The sequence below is a fragment of the Xenopus laevis genome, chromosome 1L (genome assembly GCF_017654675.1).
Source record: "Xenopus laevis strain J_2021 chromosome 1L, Xenopus_laevis_v10.1, whole genome shotgun sequence".
Taxonomy (NCBI): domain Eukaryota; kingdom Metazoa; phylum Chordata; class Amphibia; order Anura; family Pipidae; genus Xenopus; species Xenopus laevis.
In genome coordinates this window covers 222,970,175-222,993,998 of record NC_054371.1, presented here as the reverse complement: position 1 = coordinate 222,993,998, position 23,824 = coordinate 222,970,175, and the positions used below count along the sequence as shown (strand labels likewise).

At 39.5% G+C, this 23,824-nt stretch overlaps 1 protein-coding gene across 2 annotated transcripts in view; it reads left to right on the top strand.

The window, feature by feature from the left end:
• myo5b.L (myosin VB L homeolog) overlaps positions 1–23,824 on the top strand; it is a 159,834-nt gene that overhangs the window by 91,873 nt on the left and 44,137 nt on the right. For both annotated transcript variants that reach the window (XM_041570190.1, XM_018266955.2), the window contains exons 10-15: positions 7,783–8,048; positions 13,864–13,945; positions 17,009–17,149; positions 17,859–17,981; positions 22,830–22,913; positions 23,505–23,648. In XM_041570190.1, coding sequence (XP_041426124.1) covers positions 7,783–8,048; positions 13,864–13,945; positions 17,009–17,149; positions 17,859–17,981; positions 22,830–22,913; positions 23,505–23,648 — 840 coding nt within the window. The remainder of the gene's footprint in view (positions 1–7,782; positions 8,049–13,863; positions 13,946–17,008; positions 17,150–17,858; positions 17,982–22,829; positions 22,914–23,504; positions 23,649–23,824) is intronic.

Here is a 23,824-nt window from a genome sequence, read left to right as displayed (position 1 = left end):
CACTTGGTTTGGTGGAGGTGATATGTGAATTGGAGTCCATTCAATGTTGTCATACACAATGGGCATTACAGCATTTATAGTGAAACTCTTGACTCCAACAATAAATGTTCCCAACCGTATAACCAAATATTGTACCTTAAAAATATCCATTCCCACAATATTATCTGGTAATAAGAATATAAAGATTTGTGCTTCAAAAATAATACTTTTACATAACTGCATTCCAACCGGTACAGCAACAGCAGCTTTGCCTCCCAACCCTTCAGTCATTGCAACTGCATTTTGTTGGTCTGGCTGAGTTGTACCTTGGAATGAGTTGTGTCCCTGCCAATATAAAGTGACTGGTATGTAAGGGCATGGATCCCCAGGTTTCATAGCATTGATTTTTGTTATGGCAGGCCCTGGGAATCTGCCACCCCTTCAGTCTACTGGCTGTGGCAACTGCCACCCCTTCCCTTCTGTGTGTTTCATGTCATTTAACAGATTCTTACACTCTGCATATGGCGATGTGGAGGGAAGAGTTAATGGGGTTGGGTTCAACTCCTCATCTAAATCAATCATAGGAGGAGCTGACAGAGTTAATTGCTCAACATCACTGAGGGCAACCTTTTTAGGTTTGGCTGGCCTCAACTTCCCCTTTGCTGTTAGTTCCCTCCACATAGTGAGCAGAATTTTAGTCTCCTTTCCATCAATAGTTTCTATTGGAACACCACTATTTAGCAAATCTAGAAACATTTGTCTGCGAGTAATTTTAACACGTGTATGCCCCTCCTGGCCCCCCTTAGCTAAACTCCGTTGCTGTTTCCTTTCACTTCTGTCAACATTCATTTCTCCCATTTGACCCAAAAGCACAGCCGCATCATAAATTGTACTTCCTTCTTTTGCTTCTAAAGCACTCAACATAGTGAAAAGAGGGGCTTTTAACTGTTCTGGGGCTGTGATAAGCAATTTCCTTTTGATCAACAGTGTAAAAGCAGCCATGTCAGGACCCCCCCAGTCAACCACTACATGTCTCACCCCTCTGTCAGGTAAAGGATCGGGAGTGATACCAGACATACATCCCATTGCTCTCAGTCTCTGCATCCCCTCTGTTGTAACTTCCCAGGGGGTCTGGTCTATTAATTCATAGGGACTGTCTATAGTCTGTGCAATAGAATCCCTAATTAAATGCAATAAGGAAAATGTCCCAGTTGTGTTACGCCCACGTTTCATGTATAAACGCACACGGGGATCCTTGGCTACACTTCCTAAACCTACTGCTTCTCTGTCCGTCAGCATAATACCATCACCTCCTAAATCCCAGACACGTAAAACCCATTCCAGTAATCCCTCTCCAACCTTTTGTGTAAACTTTTGCCCAATTTCAGTTAATTCACTAGCTGACCATGACCGAGTTTCCTCAGTTAAATGTTGCTCAGCTGACACATCACCTCCAGATGTGGAATATGTGTGTTCTGCCTGCTGTCCACTTTTCTCCCTCACCTCTCTCTTTTGTCTATGAGTTACAATGGGTCTGACCTAACAAATGTCATCATCCATCTCCTCTTCAGACCCTGACCATTCATTCACCCCCTCCCAATCCTGAGAGGTTATCAAAGCCCGCACTTCTACGTGATTTCTAACGAGCTTCTGCTTCTTTCTCCTTCTTTTCCTATTAACAGTCTTTATAATATACTGTTCAAACTGTGCAGCTAACTGTTCCTTTTCTTGCTCTGCATTCTGACTGCATAACCTTAAGAGTTTCAATTGGTCTTTGACAGTTTGAAGTTGTAACTCTAAATCCTGTATCTGCTTAGTCTGTTGCTCTAACACTTGAAAACACAACCAACCCACCTCTGCAGCAGCTCTACTTTCCCTCTTATCATACTTTGAGAAGTCAAGATTCGCTACTACATACTTTGGGTTAGCCACCTCAATGGCGGGGGAGTACTTAGCACATTCCCGGGCTACTGATATCCACTGTCCTGTGACAGACACCCAACTGGGCAATATCCCCGTTCTCTCACTAGTGCTTTTCCCCACCCCTTTCAGCCTTTTTATCCACAACATTTTTTTTAAGAATGTCTCCTATTCAAACAGTAATTACAAATACACAATACACAAAGAATACCTACTATCCCCAGACCTAGACAAGGAAAAGAGGTAGAGTAGACACACAGAGTAGACAAACAGACACCGTCAGTAATCAAATTACAGACCCCACTTCTGGTACCAAATGTATTGAGAAGGGCTCTTGTTCAGTCTGTAGAGTGATTAAACTGACACACACAAGTAAAACAAACATAAAAGATTTATTGATACTTAGCTGAGGGACCCCTCCATAAAATGGCTCAGCAGCAATTCCAACATAACCAGGCACTCTGAAGTCCAGGCAGAAGTCAAAGAGCCTCCCCCCAAATGAAGCTTTATATATGTTTCCCCCACACAGGATATAAGAAGATTTATACATTTTAGCAGCTAGCATACTATATATGGTAAAAACTACACTTAGCATACTATATATGGTGAAAATCAAGCATTAACCAGTGTCACATTCCTTGAATTGCCAAAAGCTCTAGACGCCATCTTTAAGGTGTTGTTCTATTCTCTCTATCTTCTGCTCTGTGAATCACCCATTTTCCTTACACTGGACATAGTAGATTTTGCCATGTAACCCATGTTTGACTGTATTACCTTATTAAATAAAATATGTAGACTTTACACATATATATATATATATATATATATATATATATATATATATATATATATATATATATATATAAATATACACAAAACTGGAGCACTCATCTAAATAATGGCAATCGCCTGGGTGCAGTATTCAAAAAATTATGTAGACCATTTGTTGTACAAAAAACCGCACTACCAGGTCTTTTCAAGGTGCAAAAAAGAAAAATATTTATTTCGACGTTTCGGCTTCTATACTGAAGCCTTTCTCAAGAGAAAGGCTTCAGTATAGAAGCCGAAACGTCGAAATAAATATTTTTCTTTTTTGCACCTTGAAAAGACCTGGTAGTGCGGTTTTTTGTACAACAAATGGTCTATATATATATATAATCACTCTGGAGTCTAACTCGCATTATGCTGGGTTTTTCTGCATTACAATATTCTATCTGTCATTCAGTGATTCATACACTATAAAATGCAGAGCTGTGCCGGGTTAGGGAAAGCTTCTCCATCAGACAGGCTTGTAATGCTTCCATAAAGTGAAATTAAATATTCAGTATTGCTAGTCAACAATGTCATGAGTAAGAGCAAAGAGACAGACATAAGCATTCTGGTGTGTGTGATCACCAGGGCCATTATTAGGAGGGACAGTTGGGATTCCTGACAGGGGATCAGAAACACCACCTCTGTAAACTGTCATCAGATATAGTCCCTCTGTCTGCTTGAGTCAGAGACTCCCTGTCCCATCCCTGGTAAGCTGCCATCAGAACTGTCTGGTCCAGCCCATTGCTGGGATCAGAGACTCCTTGTCCCTCCTCCAGTAAGTTGCCATTAGAACTGTTAAGCCCAGCCCACTGCTTGAGCCAGAGACTCACTGTCCCTCCTCCAGTAAGTTGCCATTAGAGCTGTTAAGCCCAGCCCACTGCTTGAGCCAGAGACTCCCTGTCCCTCCTCCAGTAAGTTGCCATTAGAGCTGTTAAGCCCAGCCCACTGCTTGAGCCAGAGACTCCCTGCCCCTCCTCCAGTAAGTTGCCATTAGAGATGTTAAGCCCTGCCCACTGCTTGAGCCAGAGACTCCCTGTCCCTCCTCCAGTAAGTTGCCATTAGAGCTGTTAAGCCCAGCCCACTGCTTGAGCCAGAGACTCACTGTCCCTCCTCCAGTAAGTTGCCATTAGAGATGTTAAGCCCAGCCCACTGCTTGAGCCAGAGACTCCCTGTCCCTCCTCCAGTAAGTTGCCATTAGAGCTGTTAAGCCCAGCCCACTGCTTGAGCCAGAGACTCACTGTCCCTCCTCCAGTAAGTTGCCATTAGAGATGTTAAGCCCAGCCCACTGCTTGAGCCAGAGACTCACTGTCCCTCCTCCAGTAAGTTGCCATTAGAGATGTTAAGCCCAGCCCAGTGCTTGAGCCAGAGACTCCCTGCCCCTCCTCCAGTAAGTTGCCCTCAGAGTCCCTTTTACACAAGTTTGCTATAAATAAAATGTAAAAAAAACATGAATGGCACAACAATGAATGTAAAAGTAATATTAAACATTTTTATGTTGTCAATAGAGCTTGCTTGCAATTAGTATGTTGTTCCTCAGTAGACCCATTATTGGATTATTGGCTGTGTATCGTGTTTTCCAAGCAAAATATTGGAATATTCATGGACTCCTTACTTAGATGCAGTGTGCTGAATTCGAGAAAATTATTTTGCATTGTTCCTTGTTCAAGGCAGCAAATAAATTTGATCAAATCCACTATACGAGCATCGTTCCAAGTTGGCGCTTTCTTTGGCACATGGGTTGCTGTGACCCCTTCCTTTGATACATTACCATAGAGAAGACATCTTTCTTTTCTACAGGAGATGTCAAGTTTGGTTAGGGCTGTGCATCGGTTGTAGGCAAATAAAATATGGTAAATAGGTTTAACTTAAATAGTTAATATTGGAAGCCCTCGTTAGACCAGAAACCCTATGGTACACAAAGCACATTTTGGAGCATTATTAATGCTGTGATATTGTCTTGCCTCCCATTGAACAATAATCGTATCCACTGGGATATGACCATTAACCTTGTACCCTGGGCCAGTGCTCCTTTTTTTTTATGAAAAACGTACCTCATGTGGTACCTTCTAGGCGAGCAACCCCATTACTAATGTATATTTGAAAAAAAAATTCTATTCTAAGCAATTTTGCAATGTACATTCATTATTTTTTTTAATTCCTAGATATTAAAGGATACATGTACTGTTAATAGGAAGGAATTGTTACAACAGCGCCGCCTGCTGGTCATTTTCTGACCAGTCTGACCAGCAAGTAGTCAAGGAAGTTGTCAGGAGAAAGACAGAGGCTGCTCTGATGTTCTTCTGCTTAGGAATAAAATTAGAAAACTTTCTCACATCTTTCCTAAGCAGAAGAACATCAGAGCAGCTCTCCAGTCTTTTTAGCGTTTATGTACTTGTATGTGGCTTGTATGATTAATTTAGATTAATGAACTTGCAGACATTAATTAATATAGTCAAAAAAGTTTTTTTCCAATACATATTACAGGAGTGCGGATAAATGAGGCACTTGCAATGGATATGGTTATTTGTATATATTTTTAACCCTGTAATCTAAGGGTAGAGTAATAATTATACTTTATATATAGTGAGTGCATCTAACACTATTTTTTGTGAATGCCTGAACATTGCCCTATGTACTATAGGGATGCACCAAATACATACTTTTTGGATTAACCAATACTGTATTATCAACATTTTGGTCAGATAGTGTGCATATTATCATCTGAAAATAATTTTAAAAAATGCAGTGTTTTTGAGAAACACTGAGAAACATCTTTGGAGACACAGATCTTTACTGCTAAAGAGCTGTGGTTGCCTTGGGCTGGTACAGAAGCACAAAACATAATGTACAACATTTATAGCTACTTCTTTACTTATTCTTTAGTTCTCCTTTAAGTATGTTATAGAATGTCCAGTTACAGTATAAGCAATTTTTCATTTGATTTTTTTATTAATTATTTGACTTTTTCTTCTGACTCTTTCCAGTTTTCAAAAGGGAAGTCACTGAGTGACCCCATCTAAAAAACAAATGTTCTGTATCTCTGCTCTGCTCATTATTACTACTTTGTATTATTCATGTTTCTATTCAGGCCTCTCCTATTCATATTCCAGTCTCTCATTCAAATCAATGCATGGTTGCTAGGGGAATTTGCACCCTAGCAACCGGATTGCTGAAATTGTAAACTGTACAGCTGCTGAATAAAAAGCTAAATAACTCAAAAACCACAAATAATGAAAAATTAAAACTAATTGCAAATTGTTTGAGAATATCGCTCTCTACGTCATAATAAAAGTCAATTTAAAGGTGAACAACCCCTTTAAGACCTTTAAAGTCATGCAACTTTTAAGGGGCAATTTGACTTAAAATCAGGGCCAGTACTAGGGAGTGGCTGGTGACGCTCATGCCTCAATCCCAGTGGGGGCTTAATCAGTAGGATTTTGGGAGCAGGAGTTAGGGGGGGCATGTGGACCAAGTGGCGGGGGGAGAGGATGACAAATGGGCAGCGGAAGGGCAACAAGCCAAGTAGTTTTGTCTTAAAATCTGTTTTTAATATGGTGTAGACAGTAGTATCCTCAGACAATATGAAATTAGTTTATGGTTTTTAATTTTGTTATGTTCACAGACTTGGGATTGGCGCTGCTCTATGAATATTAGGTCTAGAGCAAAAAGTGTTGGAATTTGGCCAAGTTTGCAAGTTATATTGAGCCAAATGCCTGGATAATATTTGCTCCATCTGCAGACTCCCAAATCAGCATGTAGGGGCTCAAAATGTATGGCTAGCTGGGGTGGTCTTTGTGGGTGGATTCTTATTTGCTGTTTTTGAATATTCCCTAAAGCAGGGCAATAGGGAACACTGTGCTTTCCTCTATCTGTTAAAGGAATTCTGTCATGATTTTTATCATTTTATTTCTAAATGACACTGTTTACACTTCAAATAATTCACTCTACAATAAAACATTTCATTCCTGAACCAGCAAGTGTATTTAGTTGTAATATTGGTGTGTGGGTGCATCTCAGGTCATTTTGCCTGGTCATGTGATTTCAGAAAGAGCCAGCACTTTAGGATGGAACTGCTTTCTGGCAGGCTGTTGTTTCTCCTACTCAATGTAACTGAATGTGTCTCAGTGGGACCTGGATTTTACTATTGAGTGCTGTTCTTAGATCTACCAGGCAGCTGTTATCTTCTGTTAGGCAGCTGCATACCTCCCAACATTTTGGAAATAAAAAGAGGGACAAAAAAGTTGTCGCACATAGCGGGGCGAATGTTTTGACCACGTCTGTTTTTTGGCCACACCCCCTAATTACCATGTTCATTTTACAAAATTTGGCAGGTTATGAAAGTTTGAACGTATTTCTGTGTTTTTTTTTCAGTTATTACAGTTTTGCTAATGAAGGTGAATTGCCCTTTAAGCTGTGAGTTTAACTTCTCCTAAGGGACCTGTTATCTTATATTGTTACAATTACTTATTTGCTTATCTCAAAATTGTAACAAAAGTATCTTATCTGCTGCTGTGGCTGTTCTGGGCTCTCTGACAAAAGCCAATTAAGTTAGAAACTTTGTTTCTTTTTCTGGATGTTCAGTGCAGAGAAAACGGGACTTTCCAGTACAAACGAGGGTCTGTGGGTTGAGTTGTCAAAAGAGGGACTGTCCCTCTAAAAATGGGACAGTTAGGAGGTATGCAGCTGCTATCTGGTTACCTTCCAATTGTTCTGCTGATAGGCTGCTGGGGGGGGGGGAGAGAGGGAGGGGTGATATCACTCCAACTTGCAGTACAGCAGTAGAGAGAGACTGAAGTTTATCAGAGCACAAGTCACATGACTGGGAGCAGCTGGGAAATGAAATTTAAAAATGAAATCTAAAAAAATCTGTTTGCTCTTTTGAGAAACAGATTCAGTGCAGAATTCTGCTAGAGCAGCACTATTAACTGATGTGTTTTGAAAAAAAAACATGTTTTCCCATGACAATATCCCTTTAAACTGGACCAAGCTTATTTCAGGGGGCTTGAAATCCAAAAGTCTAAACGCCACTTGTTTTTGCATTAAAAAAAAAATCACTTTCTTGCCTTCCAGAAAGGGGATAAGCACCTGAATCATTTCTGCAATTTGCTGGGGCTGGAGCAAGACCAAATGCAACACTGGCTGTGCCACAAGAAACTCGTCACCACCTCCGAAACCTACGTCAAAACCATGTCCGCCGAACAGGCCGTAAATGCGAGGAACGCCTTGGCCAAGCACATCTACGCTCAGCTCTTCAATTGGATTGTGCAACACGTGAACAAGGCCCTGCACACCACCATTAAGCAGCACTCCTTTATTGGGGTCCTCGACATATACGGGTAGGAATGCAATCTCTTGTGGGGGCAATGCGGCACATGGGCAGAGTTTTATTCTTCTAACTGTACGAAACAGGAAAACCAACTCCTGATTGGTTGTCATTTGCTACTACACCGGTTCCAGTTTCCCCTGTGTTACCACATAACCCTTCTATGTAAGAGGGCATTTTCAACAACAGTATGTAGTTTTATAGACCTTAAAGGATAAGTAAACCTTAAAAATAAGTGAATGTAAAATGAATGAGGGTGCTATTCTAAGCACTTTTGCAATGTACATTTATTTTTTAATTCCAAGATATTAAAGGATACATGTAGTGTTAATATGAATGAATTGTTACAACAGCACCACCTGCTGGCCATTTATTTTCCCACCAGTCTGACCACCAAGTAGTCAAGGAAGTTGTCAGGAGAAAGAAAGAGGCTGCTCTGATGTTCTTCTGCTTAAGAAAGATTTGAGAAAGGTTTCTAATTATTTTCCTAAACAGAAGAACATCAGACCAAAAACTACAAAAAATAAATAAGGAAGACCAATTGAAAAGTTACTTAGAATTGGCCATTCTATAACGTACTATGCAAAGGGGTGGTTCACCTTTAAGCTAACTTTTAGTATGTTATAGTATGGCCAGTTCTAAACAACTTTTCAATTGGTCTTTATTATTTATTTTTTATAGTTTTTAAATTATTTGCCATTGTCTTCTAACTCTCTCCAGCTTTTAAATGGGGGTCACTGACCCCATCCAAAAAAAACTAGGGATGCACCAAATCCAGGATTCGGTTCGGGATTCGGCCTTTTTCAGCAGGATTTGGATTTGGCCGAATCCTTCTGCCTGGCCGAACGGAATCCTTATTTGCATATGCAAATTAGGGGTGGGGAGGGAAAGTGTGTGACTTTTTGTCAGAAAACAAGCTATTAAAAAATGCTCTCCGCTTCCCACCCCTAATTTGCATATGCAAATTAGGGTTAGGATTCGGTTCGGTATTCGGCCAAATCCTTCGCAAAGGATTCAGGGGTTCGGCCGAATCCAAAATAGTCCCTAAAAAAAACAAATGCTCTGTAAGGCATCACATTTATGGTTATTGCTACTTTTTTTTACTGATCTTTCTATTCAGGCCTCTCCTATTCATATTCCAGTCTCTTATTCAAATCAATGCATGGTTGCTAGGGTAATAAGGACCCTAGCAACCAGACTGCTGAAATTGTAAGCTGGAGAGCTGCTGAATAAAAATTGAAATAACTCAGAAACCACAAATAATAAAATATGAAAACCAAATGCAAATTGTCTCAGAATATCCCTCTCTACATCATACTAACAGTTAATTTAAAGGTGAACAACCCATAAGGTTTCACAGTTGACCTTCATAATAATGAAATCCCTTATATATAGGGGGTTATTTATAAGTCGGAATTGATCTCAATATTTTCTGCTACAAACTCCAATCAAATCCGCTCGGGCTTTTATGCTTATTTATTATTACATTTTCCCGAAAATTTGGTTTGCATGAAAAAAAAATCAGATTTTCACGATTTTTTCAGATTTTCCATCCAATTTTCAAAATTTTTTCAAATTTTTCCAGGAATTTTCACCTGGAAATTTTGGGGTATTGCACAAAAACCAGCGCACATCCTCGGGGTTTAATAAATTCCGAAAAATGCGGGATTTTTGAAAAGTCCGATTTTATTTAAAAAAAATATCACACATTTATCGTGATTTTTGCATTTGGAGTTTAGTAAACAACCCCCATAATGTATTTTAGCTGTCCTGATGTTATAGGCATCATGTACTGCATGTCACGGTGCTGCCCAGAGTTATATTGTATATCAGCCATGAATCCCTCAGTTATGGCACCTTCACATAAATACATTTCATTGTTCAGCCCAGTAGAGCAGCAGTGGGTTCTGTAGGACCATGTAGGAGCCAGACTCGTTTGAAATGAAATTCCTGGCGTATTATCAGACTTGCCATCCTCAATTATGTCTATGGCTGGCTGAGTTCACAGATCTGTATCTTACAGCTTTATGTCCCGGGGGCAAATCTCACACCTTTGTCTGGACTTTTTCTTCTCGCTAAAGTTTTTTCTCATTCTCTGCACATAGAATGTGTGAGTTTGTATAACTGTTTGTATAACTGTTTGTATAACTGTGTGACAGGGTCCGACTGGATGATTGGGGGCCCACTGGGTTTCAAACCTCTGGGGCCCCAGCGGCGCACATAACGAACATGCACCAATGCCGGTGTGCAGGACCGACATCAGAAATCGCAGGGCCCCATATGACAAAATTTCTTGGGCCCCCTTGGCTGCGCCCACCGCAAGCCCCACCTACAGGTCCGCCTTGCCCACCCCCACAGGTCCGCCCCCTCACCACACAGTAAAAAATCAAAAAATATATTGGTGGCTAGGGTTCCCACATGTTAATAAAAAATAAAAAGATATTGGTGGTCAGGGCCCCCCATAAAAAACATTTGTGGCCAGGGCCCCCCCATAAAAAATATTGGTGGCTAGAACCCCACATGAGAAAAAAAATTGGTGGCCAGGGCCCCCCCCCCCCACATTATAAGAAAATTGTTGGCCAGGGCCCCTTAAACGCCTTCCCGAAGTCAGCAGCTCTCCCCCCTGTCCCCCCCTGATGGCTGCCCTGCCGGTGTGCATGTGTGAACGGCCTGCATTTTTTTTTTTTTATGGGGCCAGACGCTCCAGCAGAATTCTGCATTGAAATCCATTTCTCAAAAGAGCAAACAGATTTTTTTATATTTAATTTTGAAATCTGACATGGGGCTAGACATATTGTCAGTTTCCCAGCTGCCCCCGGTCATGTGACTTGTGCTCTGATAAACTTCAGTCACGCTTCAGTGCTGTAATCCAAAGTTCAAATAGGTCAGCGCTAATCAAAGCTCAGGGGAAAAAATATGAAGAAAAAGAGAAAAAATAATATAGTGTAGTATTTTGTTAGAGAGTTATAGTTCCACAACAGCATATGGTTTCACTTAACCTTTAGCGCAATTAACTCTTTACACTTCACCACGTGCGTTTGTTTAAAGTGGGTACTTACAAAAGTTCAAATTATTTTGTGCATATCAGAACTTGTAGATTGCAAAACTTTTTGTTGATCCTTCTTGCTAGGGGAAATTTAGAAAGTGCAGATAGTGTAAAAACTTCTTTATTTTTCAATAACAAAAACCAACTGGTTACACTCACATTTAAGTGGATTAAAACAGGCAAAACATCTCTCTCTATATCGTCCCAGTTTTTTGGATCCTTAGTGAATTGCGGTTCAGGTCGCGACCAGCGTTTCCTTCACATGCTACTCCACTTGCTCCTTCCCGGGCGCTTAGTTGTGATGTCGGTTTGCTGTGCCTACTGCTGTACTGCAAGTTGGAGTGATATCACCCCCCTCCCTTTCCCCCCAGCAGCCTAACAACAGAACAATGGGAAGGTAACCAGATAGCAGCTCCCTCACACAAGATAACAGCTGCCTGGTAGATCTAAAAACAGCACTCAATAGTAAAATCCAGGTCCCACTGAGACACATTCAGTTACATTGAGTTGGAGAAACAACAGCCTGCCAGAAAGCAGTTCCATCCTAAAGTGCTGGCTCTTTCTGAAATCACATGACCAGGCAAAATGACCTGAGATGCACCTACACACCAATATTACAACTAAATACACTTGCTGGTTCAGGAATTAAATTTTATATTGTAGAGTGAATTATTTGCAGTGTAAACAGTGTCATTTAGAAACAAAAACAAAATCATAAAAATCATGACTTTTAAGGAAAAACAGGAGGAAAATGATTGTATAGATACTGCAGAATATGGTGGTGGGGGTGATGGGGAGTTGCAAAAATATAATTAAAACAATAATAGATCTTTTATGCGCGTCTCCAGTTTGGGATTTTATACATAACCCCAGATAAGGTTGCGTTCGACTCCTGTAATGCTGAGACGCAGCGCCTGTACAGAGCAAGTAATTACACTTATCTCAGGAAGGAATAATAGCAACTTCTCTGAATATCCTTCCTGCGCCCGCACTGTGATTAATACAGGGGGAACGGGAAGCGTTCAGGCTGATAGGATGTGAGACTGATGGAAATAAGTAATAGACTCACTCAGCATGTGCCTTATTTACCAAATTCCAAAGCATAATAAAAACGGGCAATGTGTAATTTGTCCTCCCTTCTACAGTGCATTGTTTTCCTAAAATTCCAGCCAGACTAGGCTTACAGAGTCAGTTTTACATCTAAATATATATATAAATATATTAGGATTTGGTTCGGCCGGGCACAAGGATTCGGCTGAATCCGAATCCTGCTGAAAAAGGCTGAGTCCCGAACCGAATCCTGGATTTGGTGCATCTATGTATGATGTGTATATATATATATATAGACAAATACAAGAGTCCTCTGCACTCAACCCATTATCAATATATTAAGGACATTGAGACATTTTGTGCCTTAAGCTGCTAACAAATGCCTTACCCTTTAAACAAAACAGGGATTGTTTGTCCATATATTGCAATATAGTTAAGCTGGCCAACTACGTAAATAAACCCAATAGGCTGGTTTTGCTTCCAATAAGGATTAATTATATCTTAGTTGGGATCAAGTACAAGCTACTGTTTTATTATTACACAGAAAAAGGAAATAATTTTCAAAAATTTGCATTATTCAGATAAAACGGAGTCTACAGGAGATGGCCTTTCTGTAATTCTAAGCTTTCTGGGTAATGGGTTTCCGGATAATGGATCCCATGCCTGTAATTCAAAATGTTGAAACTGAAACCTTTTTCTGTGTAATAATAAAACAGTAACTTGTACTTGATCCCAACTAAGATATAATTAATCCTTATTGGAAGCAAAACCAACCTATTGGGTTTCATTTATGTTGAAATGACTTTTAGTAGACTTGGGGGCAGATTTATCAAGCGTCGTAGCTAAAAAATTCGAATTCCAAATTCGAATTTTTGAGGTTTTTTCATTTGCCAAAAATGTTGAATTCAACTAGGCAATTGTTAAAGTTTGATTTGAGCTTTTTAAAAATTCGACTTTGATTTTCGAGATTTATCATACACTGGCCCTTTATGAACTAGAATTCGACTATTCGCCACCTAAAACCTGCCGAATTGCTGTTTTAGTCAATGGAAGACGTCCTGGAATCAATTTGGAGTTGTTTGCAGCCTTCCCCACATTCGAGTTTTTTTCGGAGAAACACTCAAATTGAGTTTTTCAAACTCAAATTGAATTGGATTCAAGTTTTCGGGTCGATCCTATTCACCTGAGTTATGAAAATTCAATTTTTTTAAATAAATTTCAATTGGTCGAATTTCAAGTTCATGGGAATTTATGGGCGTTTTTAAAAACTCACATGAACTCGAAATCCGACCTTTGATAAATGTGCCCATTAAAGTATGGAGATCCAAATTATGGAAATACCTTTTATCTGGAAAACCCCAGGTCCTGGGCATTCTGGATAACAGATCCCAGATCTGCAGAAATTTGTTAAAGTAGTCCCTGCGTTTCAGGGTCGCTGGTGGATTATAGAAATCCTAGTCTGACAGTGTACAAAGAAATAAAGTCACTAATATATTCTTATAAACTCAGTATATTTTCTTTTTACATATTTTTGGGCTGCAGCTTCTCTTATGTACCGGTGGTCATACAGATACTGTAAGCGCTAGCTCCCAGTCAAGTTAAAATGCACAAACATACCTGGTTTATTTTCCTAGTGGTTCTGCCAATGAGTTTCTTCCTGATTATTCTGCTAGTTCACTGCTGCAGTGGATAACAGATATAACACTGGGTATTCGTTTTATTGTATCTGCAGGTTTGAAACCTTTGAAATAAACAGCTTTGAGCAGTTCTGCATCAATTACGCCAACGAGAAGCTGCAACAGCAGTTTAACTCGGTATGTATTGCCTTTCTGTTAAAATAGAGCAGGCTCCCTTCCTTACGTAATAGTGAACCGATTGCAGATATAATGGGCATAAGCCAGAGAGTGTGTAATAGCTGGGGACACCAGTGTTGTAACTGGCTAAATGTACATGGCCACACTGGGCTAGGAGCAATAGATGATGACTGCCTTTGACCTCAGTACTAGGTTCCTTTTTCAGAAATTATTTTCTCTCTTCCTTTGCATTCAGTCAGTGTACTGCAGTAAAATAAACATCTGTCTCTGTATACGTGTTTCTGGTTTAGTCTATTCCCAAACAATAGAATAACTCTTCTGAGACTTCCAAAGCTTTTCGCTTCTATACTGTAGTCTTGCCCTCCTAGGTCTCATCTTTTTCTTTCCAGGCCCTTGTCCTACCTTTTCTTTGCAGAATCTAATCATGCCCTTCCCAAAATGTAGTCTTGACCACTCCATACTGTAGTCCTGCCCTTCCCAAACTGTAGTCTTACCAATTCCATACTGTAGTCTTGCCCTTCCCAAACTGTAGTCCTTCCCCTCCCAAACTGTAGTCTTTCCCCTCCCAAACTGTAGTCTTGCCCTTCCTAAACTGTAGATTTGCCCTTCTTAACATCTAGTCTTGTCCTTCTTAATCTCTAGATTTGCCCTTCCTAGCATCTAGTCTTGCCCTTTCCAAACCCAAGATTTGTCCTTCCTAGAATCTAGTGTTGTCCTTCTTAATCTCTAGATTTGCCCTTCCTAGCATCTAGTCTTGTTCTTCCCAAACTCTAGGTTTGTCCTTCCTAGAATCTAGTCTTGTTCTTCTTAATCTCTAGATTTGCCCTTACTAGCATCTAGTCTCACCCTTCCCAAACTCTATGTTTGCCCTTCCTAGCATCTAGTCTTGTCCTTCTTTATCTCTAGATTTGCCCTTCCTAGCATCTAGTCTTGTTCTTCCCAAACTGTAGGTTTGTCCTTAATAGAATCTAGTCTTGTTCTTTTTAATCTCTAGAGTTGCCCTTCCTAGCATCTAGTTTTGCCCTTCCCAAACTCTAGATTTGTCCTTCCTAGAATCTAGTCTTGACCTTCCCAAACGCTAGATGTGTCCTTCCTAGCATCTAGTCTTATCCTTCTTAATCTCTAGATTTGCCCTTCCTAGCATCTAGTCTCACCCTTCCCAAACTCTATGTTTGCCCTTCCTAGCATCTAGTCTTGTCCTTCTTTATCTCTAGATTTGCCCTTCCTAGCATCTAGTCTTGTTCTTCCCAAACTTTAGGTTTGCCCTTCCTAGTATCTGGTCTTGTCCTTCTTAGTCTTGTCTAGCCCTTCCCAAACTCTAACTTTGTACTTCCTAGTATCTAGTCTTGTCCTTCTCAATCTCTAGATTATTATTATTATTATTATGCATTTATCTAGTGCCAACATATTGTGTAGCACTGTAAAGTAAATGTGATTATGCAACTAAATCACATGAATTCTATACATAGAATATATGGAGTTACATACATCACAATCAATACCGGTACAAAAGGTGAGGAAGGCGCTATGCAAAAGAGCATACACTTTTAAGGGAAGGGAGTCATACACAAGGTGTGGGAGTGGGCAAGATCGAATTAAGTGGGTGAGAAATGTGGTAATGTATGTGGTGTTGCATTTGGTAGTTAAGCAGAGTGAGGGTAGGCTTCTCGAAAGAAGTGCGTTTTCAGAGATTTCTTGAAAGCAGAAAGATTGGGAGAAAGCCGGACAGACCGTGGGAGAGAGTTCCAGAGGAGGGGTGCAGCCCTTGCAAAGTCTTGAATGCGAGCATGTGAGGAGGTAATGAGAGAAGAGTTTAGTAGCAGGTCAATAGAGGAGCGTAGTAAGCGGTTGAGTGAGTATATAGAGATGAGTTCAGAGATGTAGGGTGGGGCAGAGTTATGAAGTGTTTTGAATGTCAGGGCCATTAATTTGAATTTGATTCTGAAAGGTAGCGGAAGCCAGTGTAGGGATTGACAGAATGGTAGAGGAGCAGCGGTTGCTGAGGTGTATGAGCCTCACAGCAGTGTTCATTATGGACTGGAGAGGTGACAGTCTCTGGAGGGGAAAGCCAATTAAAAGAGAGTTACAGTAGTCTAGGCATGATATTATGAGAGAGTGAATAAGAATTTTGGCAGCATCTTGGGTGATAAATGATCGTATTTTGGACATGTTCCTCAGGTGGAAGTGACATGATTTAATAAGTGACTGGATATGAGGAGTGAATGACAGAGCAGAATCTAGGATAACCCCAAGGCACTGGGCCTGGGGAGAGGGGGTGATAGTGGAATTGTTAACTATTATGGATACTTCCGGAATGTTACTGATGTTAGTTGGAGGAAGGAGAACCATTTCAGTTTTAGAGAGATTTGTCCTTCCTTCTTAATCTCTAGATTTGCCCTTACTAGCATCTAGTCTTGCTCTTCCCAAACTCTAGATTTGCCCTTCCTAGCATCTAGTCTTGCCCTTCCCAAAACTTTAGGTTTGCCCTTTCTAGTATCTGGTCTTGTCCTTCTTAATCTCTAGATTTGCCTTTATTAGCATCTAGTCTTGCCCTTCCCAAACTCTTGCTTTTTCCTTCCTAGTATCTAGTCTCGTCCTTCTTAATTTCTAGATTTGTCCTTCCTAGCATCTAGTCTTGCCCTTCCAAAACTCTAGATTTGTCCTTCCTAGTATCTAGTCTTGTCCTTCTTAATCTCTAGACTTGTCCTTCCTAGCATCTAGTCTTGCCCTTCACAAACTCTAGATTTGCCCTGATTAGCATCTAGTCTTGCCCTTCCCAAAACTCTATCTTTGTCCTTCTTAGTATCTAGTCTTGTCCTTCTTAATCTCTAGATTTGCCCTTCCTAGTATCTGGTCTGGTCCTTTTTAATCTCTAGATTTGCCCTTACTAGCATCTAGTCTTGCCCTTCCCAAACTCTTGCTTTGTCCTTCCTAGTATCTGGTCTTGTCCTTCTTAATCTCTAGATTTGCCCTTCCTAGCATCTAGTCTTGCCCTTCCCAAATTCTAGCTTTGTCCTTCCTAGTCTAGTCAAGTTTGCGATTGGGTGCTTCTTGTATCTACAGCACGTCTTTAAACTGGAACAAGAAGAATACATGAAAGAGCAGATTCCATGGACCCTGATAGACTTCTATGACAATCAACCTTGTATCGATTTGATTGAGGCAAAGTTGGGCATTTTGGATCTTCTAGATGAAGAGTGCAAGGTGAGTGGATTGTATATTAAATACAAATAATGAAAGGCAATGCAGACATAAGGTGGTGCCCCTGAGAGAATTGTGTTTCAATAGTAATTTGTAGCCATCTTGCAGTAGGGGAATACTGCATGCAAATCCTTATTTCAGACATTGCTTTGCTCACATTATATCAGAACAGCTTAACAGCGTTACACATTTCCCAAGGCTGTAAAGCAGATGTCACAGATCCCTGCTAGATACCTCAATAATGTTAAAGAGGTTGTTCAGCTTTGAGTAAAAAAGGTTGGGGACCCCTGATGTAGAGAGTGATATTCTGAGACAATTTGCAATTGGTTTTCATTTTTTATTATTTAAGGTTTTTGAATTATTTAGCTTTTTATTCAGCAGCTCTTCAATTTGCATTTTAGGCAATCTGATAGGTAGTGACCAAATTCCCCTAGCAACCATGCATTGATTTGAATAAGAGACTGGAATATGAATAGAAGGATCAGTAATAAAAGTAACAATAACAATACTTGTGTAGCCTTACAGAGCATCTGTTTTTTTAGAAGTGAGTCAGCGACCCCCATATGAAAGCTGCAAAGAGTCAGAAGAAAAAGGCAAATAACTATAAAACTATAAAAAAATAAATAATGAAATGGAATTGGCCGTTCTATGACATTATAAAAGTTACCTTTAAGTTGAACCGCCCATAATGCTGAAAATCTCTTTTTTTAAGGTCCCCAAAGGAACTGACCAGAACTGGGCACAGAAGTTATATGACCGGCATGGAAGCAGCCAACACTTCAAGAAACCCAGAATGTCTAATGTGGCTTTTATTGTGGTGCATTTTGCTGACCAGGTAAGAACTGGCAGATGCAAGGAGCCTGACATGGAATATACGGAGTATACAATTAACGGAGTTATATATCTACCGCTCTTCCGCAGTTTCTCCTTCACTGCAATGGTGGTGCTGGACTGGTCCTCCGCTGACCCGGCCAGGTCCCTTAGCAACAATAATGAATACTCCGATACAGAGACAGACACGCTATTATAGCTGCAGTCGGGGACTTGGCCCCTCTTTTTTTTTTTTATTACAATACCACCAGAAAGATCAACGTTTCGGGGGGTTTAACCTCCCTTCATCAGGAGATAATCTCAAGTGTGCCAAACACCTATATGTGCAAAACTCTGCCCCTTTTTCCCCACAATCCATTATTTACTACATCTAGGATTTTTTAAACCCCTTAGATGAACAGTATCAATTCCACAAGTCCTTCAAATAAAGCGCAAAGTCAAAGTAAACTTTATTGTCATCTCAGCAGTATACGAATATACAGTGAGACAAGACAACGTGGCTCCAGCTAGTTCATATCACAAAAAGCCACTTAAAAATACACAATAAATATGTAAACATGAAATGTGCAATATATTGGCAGGAATTGGATATATGCATGTGTAAATAAATTAGAATTGTGCAAATAAATTAACAGTTCACAAAGTTAAGTTTAAGTCCACATTTCCAATAGTTCTTTATCAGCATATCATAATAAATAGTAAAAAAAAGCATTAGAAAAATTGTAGAAAATGGTAGAATGGTACAATTAAGTGATAAATAATGATCATTACACTGTTTGTTAAAGCAGCGGTACAGCTCTGCTTTATTACAGAGGGGATACTATAGAAGTAGTGATGGACGAATTTCGCTTCGCCACAAAATTTGCGAATTACCTGCGAAATTCGCAAAACGGGCAAAAAATTTGACGCCAGCAACAATTCACACACACTAAAGTCAATGGAAGTCTGTTAAACTGTCGCCAGCGATGAAACCGTCAAAAAAAAAATTGCTGTTGGCAAATTTCCGCTGCAAATCTGCGAATTTATTCGCCGACGGAGAAACGTTGAAATTCGCTGTGAATTTTCGCCTGCCGTTTAAATTGGCCCATCACTATATAGAAGCTATATCTGACTGTTTATCAGCTGAAATTCTAGGGAACCTAAAAGAAGTTGTATGCCTTCTGAATCAAATGAACCGATAGCTTGGAAATTCTGACTATATGGATATATATATGTTGGAAACATTTTGGAATAGCAGGTGCTTTATTTCCTAAGTACTCAAGCTGCTTGATGCCCTCACTTTATCACTGATGAATCATTGGTCTCAAGAGATTGATCTATATGAGGTTGAACTAAATCCTTTATGCCAATCTGATTGCCTGCCTTGTCTGTTGTCTTGTCTGTTAGAAAGACTTGCAGTCTGCCAGTTAATTCCTAGTTTCCGCATCTGAATGACTGGTGCTGGAACTGGAATGGGGCCAGAGGAATAAATGCCTACATATACCCACCCACCCAACGGGAGATCATACCCCCCACCCTGTAAAAGCTGTATTCATGGAGGGCAGATGCAGTTATCTCTGCTCTGATTGCTCCCAGGTACAGGCTATCCAGAAAGATCCAAATTACAGAAAGTCCATCTCCCATAGACTCCATTTTATCCAAAATAATGCTAATTTTAAAAAAATTATTTCCTTTTTCTCTGTAATAATAAAACAGTAGCTTGTACTTGATCCCAACTAAGATATAATTAATCCTTATTGGAAGGAAAACCAGCCTATTGGGTTTATTTAATGTTTAAATGATTTTTTAAGGTATGAAGATCTAAATTATGGAATGACCCATTATTCAGAAAACCTTAGGTCCCTAATGTTCTGGATAACAGGTCCCATACCTGGAATAATAAAACAGTAGCTTGTGCTTGATCCCAACTAAGATATACAGTAATTAATCCTTATTGGAAGCAAAACCAGCCTTTTGGGTTTATTTCATGTTTAAATGATTTTTTAAGGTATGTAGATCCAAATTATGAAATGACCCATTATTCAGAAAACCTTAGGTCCCTAGTATTCTGGATAACAGGTCCCATACCTGTAATAATAAAACAGTAGCTTGTACTTGATCCCAACTAAGATATAATTAATCCTTATTGGAAGCAGAACCAGCCTATTGGGTTTATTTTATTGGGCCAATTCTAAGCAACTTTTCCATTGGCCCTTATTATTTATTTTTGTACCGTTTTTTAATTATTGGCTTTCTTCTTCTGATTCTTTCAAGCTTTCAAATGGGGGTCAGTGACCCATCTAAAAACAAAGGCTATAAATGTATTGTTACTGCTACTTTTTATTATTTGTCTTTCTATTCAGGCCCTCTCTTTTTTTATATTACAGTCTCTTATTTAAATCAACGTGTGGTTGCTAGGGTAATTTGGACCCTAGCAACCAGATTGTTGATATTGCAAACTGGAGAGCTGCTGAATAAAAAGCTAAATAACAATATAATAATAAAAAATGAAAACCAATTGTAAATTGTCTACATCATACTACAAGTTAACTCAAAGGTGAACCCCTTTAAGGTATGAAGATCCTAATTACAGAAAGATCCATTACCTGGAAAACCCCAGATCCCAAGCATTCTGGATAACAGGTCCCATACCTGTACGTAAATGACCCTGTAGTTTACCAGGATCCAGAAGGTCCATGATGCAGATGTCTCTGTTATAAAGTGTATGGTAGCTGTGTTTAGTAACTGCATAGAGAGTTTCTCCCCGAGACAAGGGCTAAATATAATTATCTGTGCTAAACATTGCAGGCAAGAGGAAATACTGCAGCGGTGACAATACAGTTTGATTCTGCACTGCTCTGGGCTAGATAGAACTTAAACGAACAAGCAAACAAATTTGATTTTATAATGAGTTTCTTAGTACCGTAAGAAACATAGGAAGGAAGTGTTAGATGCCTCCTCAGAACAAAAACAAAAGCTTCAGGTAAAATATCATGTTTTTATTCTACATAGGCTGCTAAAAATGAAAGGTATAAATATAGACCCCACATAACAGATGGACTCTTACCCAGTTTTATAATGAACTTGTATAAAAGAAGCTTGTATAAAAGTATAGGTATGGGACCTGTTATACAGAATGCTCGGGACCTGGGGTTTTCCGGATAAGGGATTGTTCTGTAATTTGGATCTTCATACCTTAAGTCTACTAGAAAATCATTTAAACATTAAAAGGATTAATTATTTCTTATTTGGGATCAAGTGCAAGCTACTGTTTTATTATTACATTAAAAAAGGAAATCAATGTAAAAAAATTGGATAATTTGGATAAAATGTAGTCTATGGGAGATGGCCTTTCTGTAATTCGGAGCTTTCTGGATAACGTTTTCGCATCCTATGCCTGTACAGTGGTTTGTTTGCTCTACCCTTTCCATGATTTATCTTATTCATCACCCCCAGCAGTGGGAAAATCCCTTACTCTAACCTAAATACACCTTTTAGTATGATGCTTACAGTGATACTATGAGACAGTTTGCAATTGGTCTTTCTATAGCGCCTCACTCCAGTTTGAATTCTAAAAGTACGTCAGTCACTTTTCCATAAATATATTTTCTTACATAACAAGTTTTGATTGGAGTCACTTTTTGGAGTGCCGGCCTTTTGAAGTCCCTACCGTCTATCGCGAAAATTAAAATTGAATATAAGCCACATCATACTGAAATAAGAAACTTTCTAAATACAATCAATTAAGAATTCTGTACTGTTTCTGAAATAATCAAGTTTATTTCACTATCTCTCTCTCAGCATCTGTTTCTCTTCATTCTCTCTTCATGCAGCAGTTGGGTGTCAGATATTTATTGACAGTTACATCCAATATATCTTATAGGGGGGCTCCTTTTGCCTAGAAGATGTATTAGAGCTCACTCTATTAAACTCACCAGACATCATGTCTCTCTACATGTAGAATTTTGTGCAAAAGGCAGTTATTTTGTTAGATTTTGTTTTTACTGGAATCAGTTATTTGAGTGAGCTCTAATACATCTGCTAGGAAAGGAGCCCCCCTATAAGATATATTGGATCTAACTGTCAATGAATATCTGACACCCAACTGCTGCATGAAGACAGAATGAGGAGAAACAGATGCTGAGAGAGGAATAGTGAATATAAAAGTCATTATTTCAGAAACAATGCAGAATTTTTAATTGATTGTATTTAGAAAGTTTCTTATTTCCATATATTGAATTTTAATTTTCACGATAGTTCCCCTTTCTGTTCCCCTAGCTGAAGGCTTAGGGCAGCATGTTGGGGCTCTTCAACTACTTGATACATTTTAACTCCCTTAGCTTTATTTATATTTAGGTTTGCATTAACGGTACAACCTGTACATAAAATGCTCAGATGTGTCCCTCTGCATCTCTTATACCGGTGTCACCTGAGAAAAGGTCACGGCTGCTATTTCTGTAGTTTGGGAGAAGTAAAGCGACAAATTCAAACTCCAACAACAAGTGCTGGGGGCAAAGTGACCTTTGTATAAAATGAGTCTGAAATTGTATTTGGCAATGTCTACAAACTGTATATAGTGCTTAGTAAGAAGCATTCCTACCGTATCAGGCTCCTCTTAGTGGTTGTTATAGGACCACCCTGCGAGGGCCACCGAACAAATGAAGGAAGGTTAAAGGATAGGCCCTTATTTAAATACATTGGATTGGATCTAGAACACAATGTGCTTTGGAAATGATTTGCAATTCTAATCCACAGCCTGGAATATATCACTAATCTAATATATGGAATCTATATACACTATATCACTTCTCCACCGGGGTATTTCAGCTTTTAGTATTTCAGATGTTTAACCCCCGTGTATCATTTTTCCCAGGTGGAGTATCAATGCGACGGATTTCTGGAGAAGAACAGAGACACTGTGTATGAGGAACAGATTAACATTCTGAAGGCCTCAAAGGTGAGCGATGTGATTCTTTATCAGTAGTGCACAAAAGTTGGAGCCTCCTGATGCAGAAAAGAAATACGTAATTAAAGAATTACATATTAAGAGGGCTGTTCTTCTGGTTAAGAAAAAAATTAGAAACATTTTCTCAAATCTTTCCTAAGAAGAACATCAGAGCAGCCTCTTTCTTTCTCCTGACAACTTCCTTGACTACTTGGGGGTCAGACTGGTGGGAAACTGACCAGCAGGTGGCGATGTTGTAACAAAATTCATTCATATTAACAGTACATGTATCCCTTAATATCTTGGAATTAAAAAAAAATAAATAATGACTGTACAATAGTGCTTAGAATAGCACCCTCGTTAATTTTACATTCACTTATTTTTAAGGCTTTGTCATGCTGTGGCTTGTAGTTTCCTACAACTTAACCCCCAATGTGGAGGGGGGGTATTTTAGGATAATAACGAACAGGCACATGGAATAAGCAAACCCAACAGACGATGTATCAGGGAAAGTTTTGCATGTTAGATGGAGTCATGTATAGACTAGAAGCCATAGCAATAAAGAAGCGCTGCTGATCAGATTCTGCCTTTCTGTCCATACAGTATCCACTGGTTGCTGACCTGTTTCAAAATGAAAAAGACGCTGTTCCTCCTACTCCGACTGGGAAGGGTAAAATCAGTGTTCGTCCTGCAAAACCTGCTCTGAAAAGTGCTAATAAAGAACATAAGAAAACTGTGGGACATCAGGTAAAGATGTCTTGTTGTGTTAAAACCTTTTGAAAAAAAAAAAGATGTCTTGTTGTGCACAGGCAGCCACCTCTGTAAGTAAACCCTCTAGCTCAGGGGGTGTCCAACCTGCGGCCCGAGGGCTGAATGCGGCCCAGGATGGATATGAATGTGGCCCAGTTTGAACTTCCACCAAT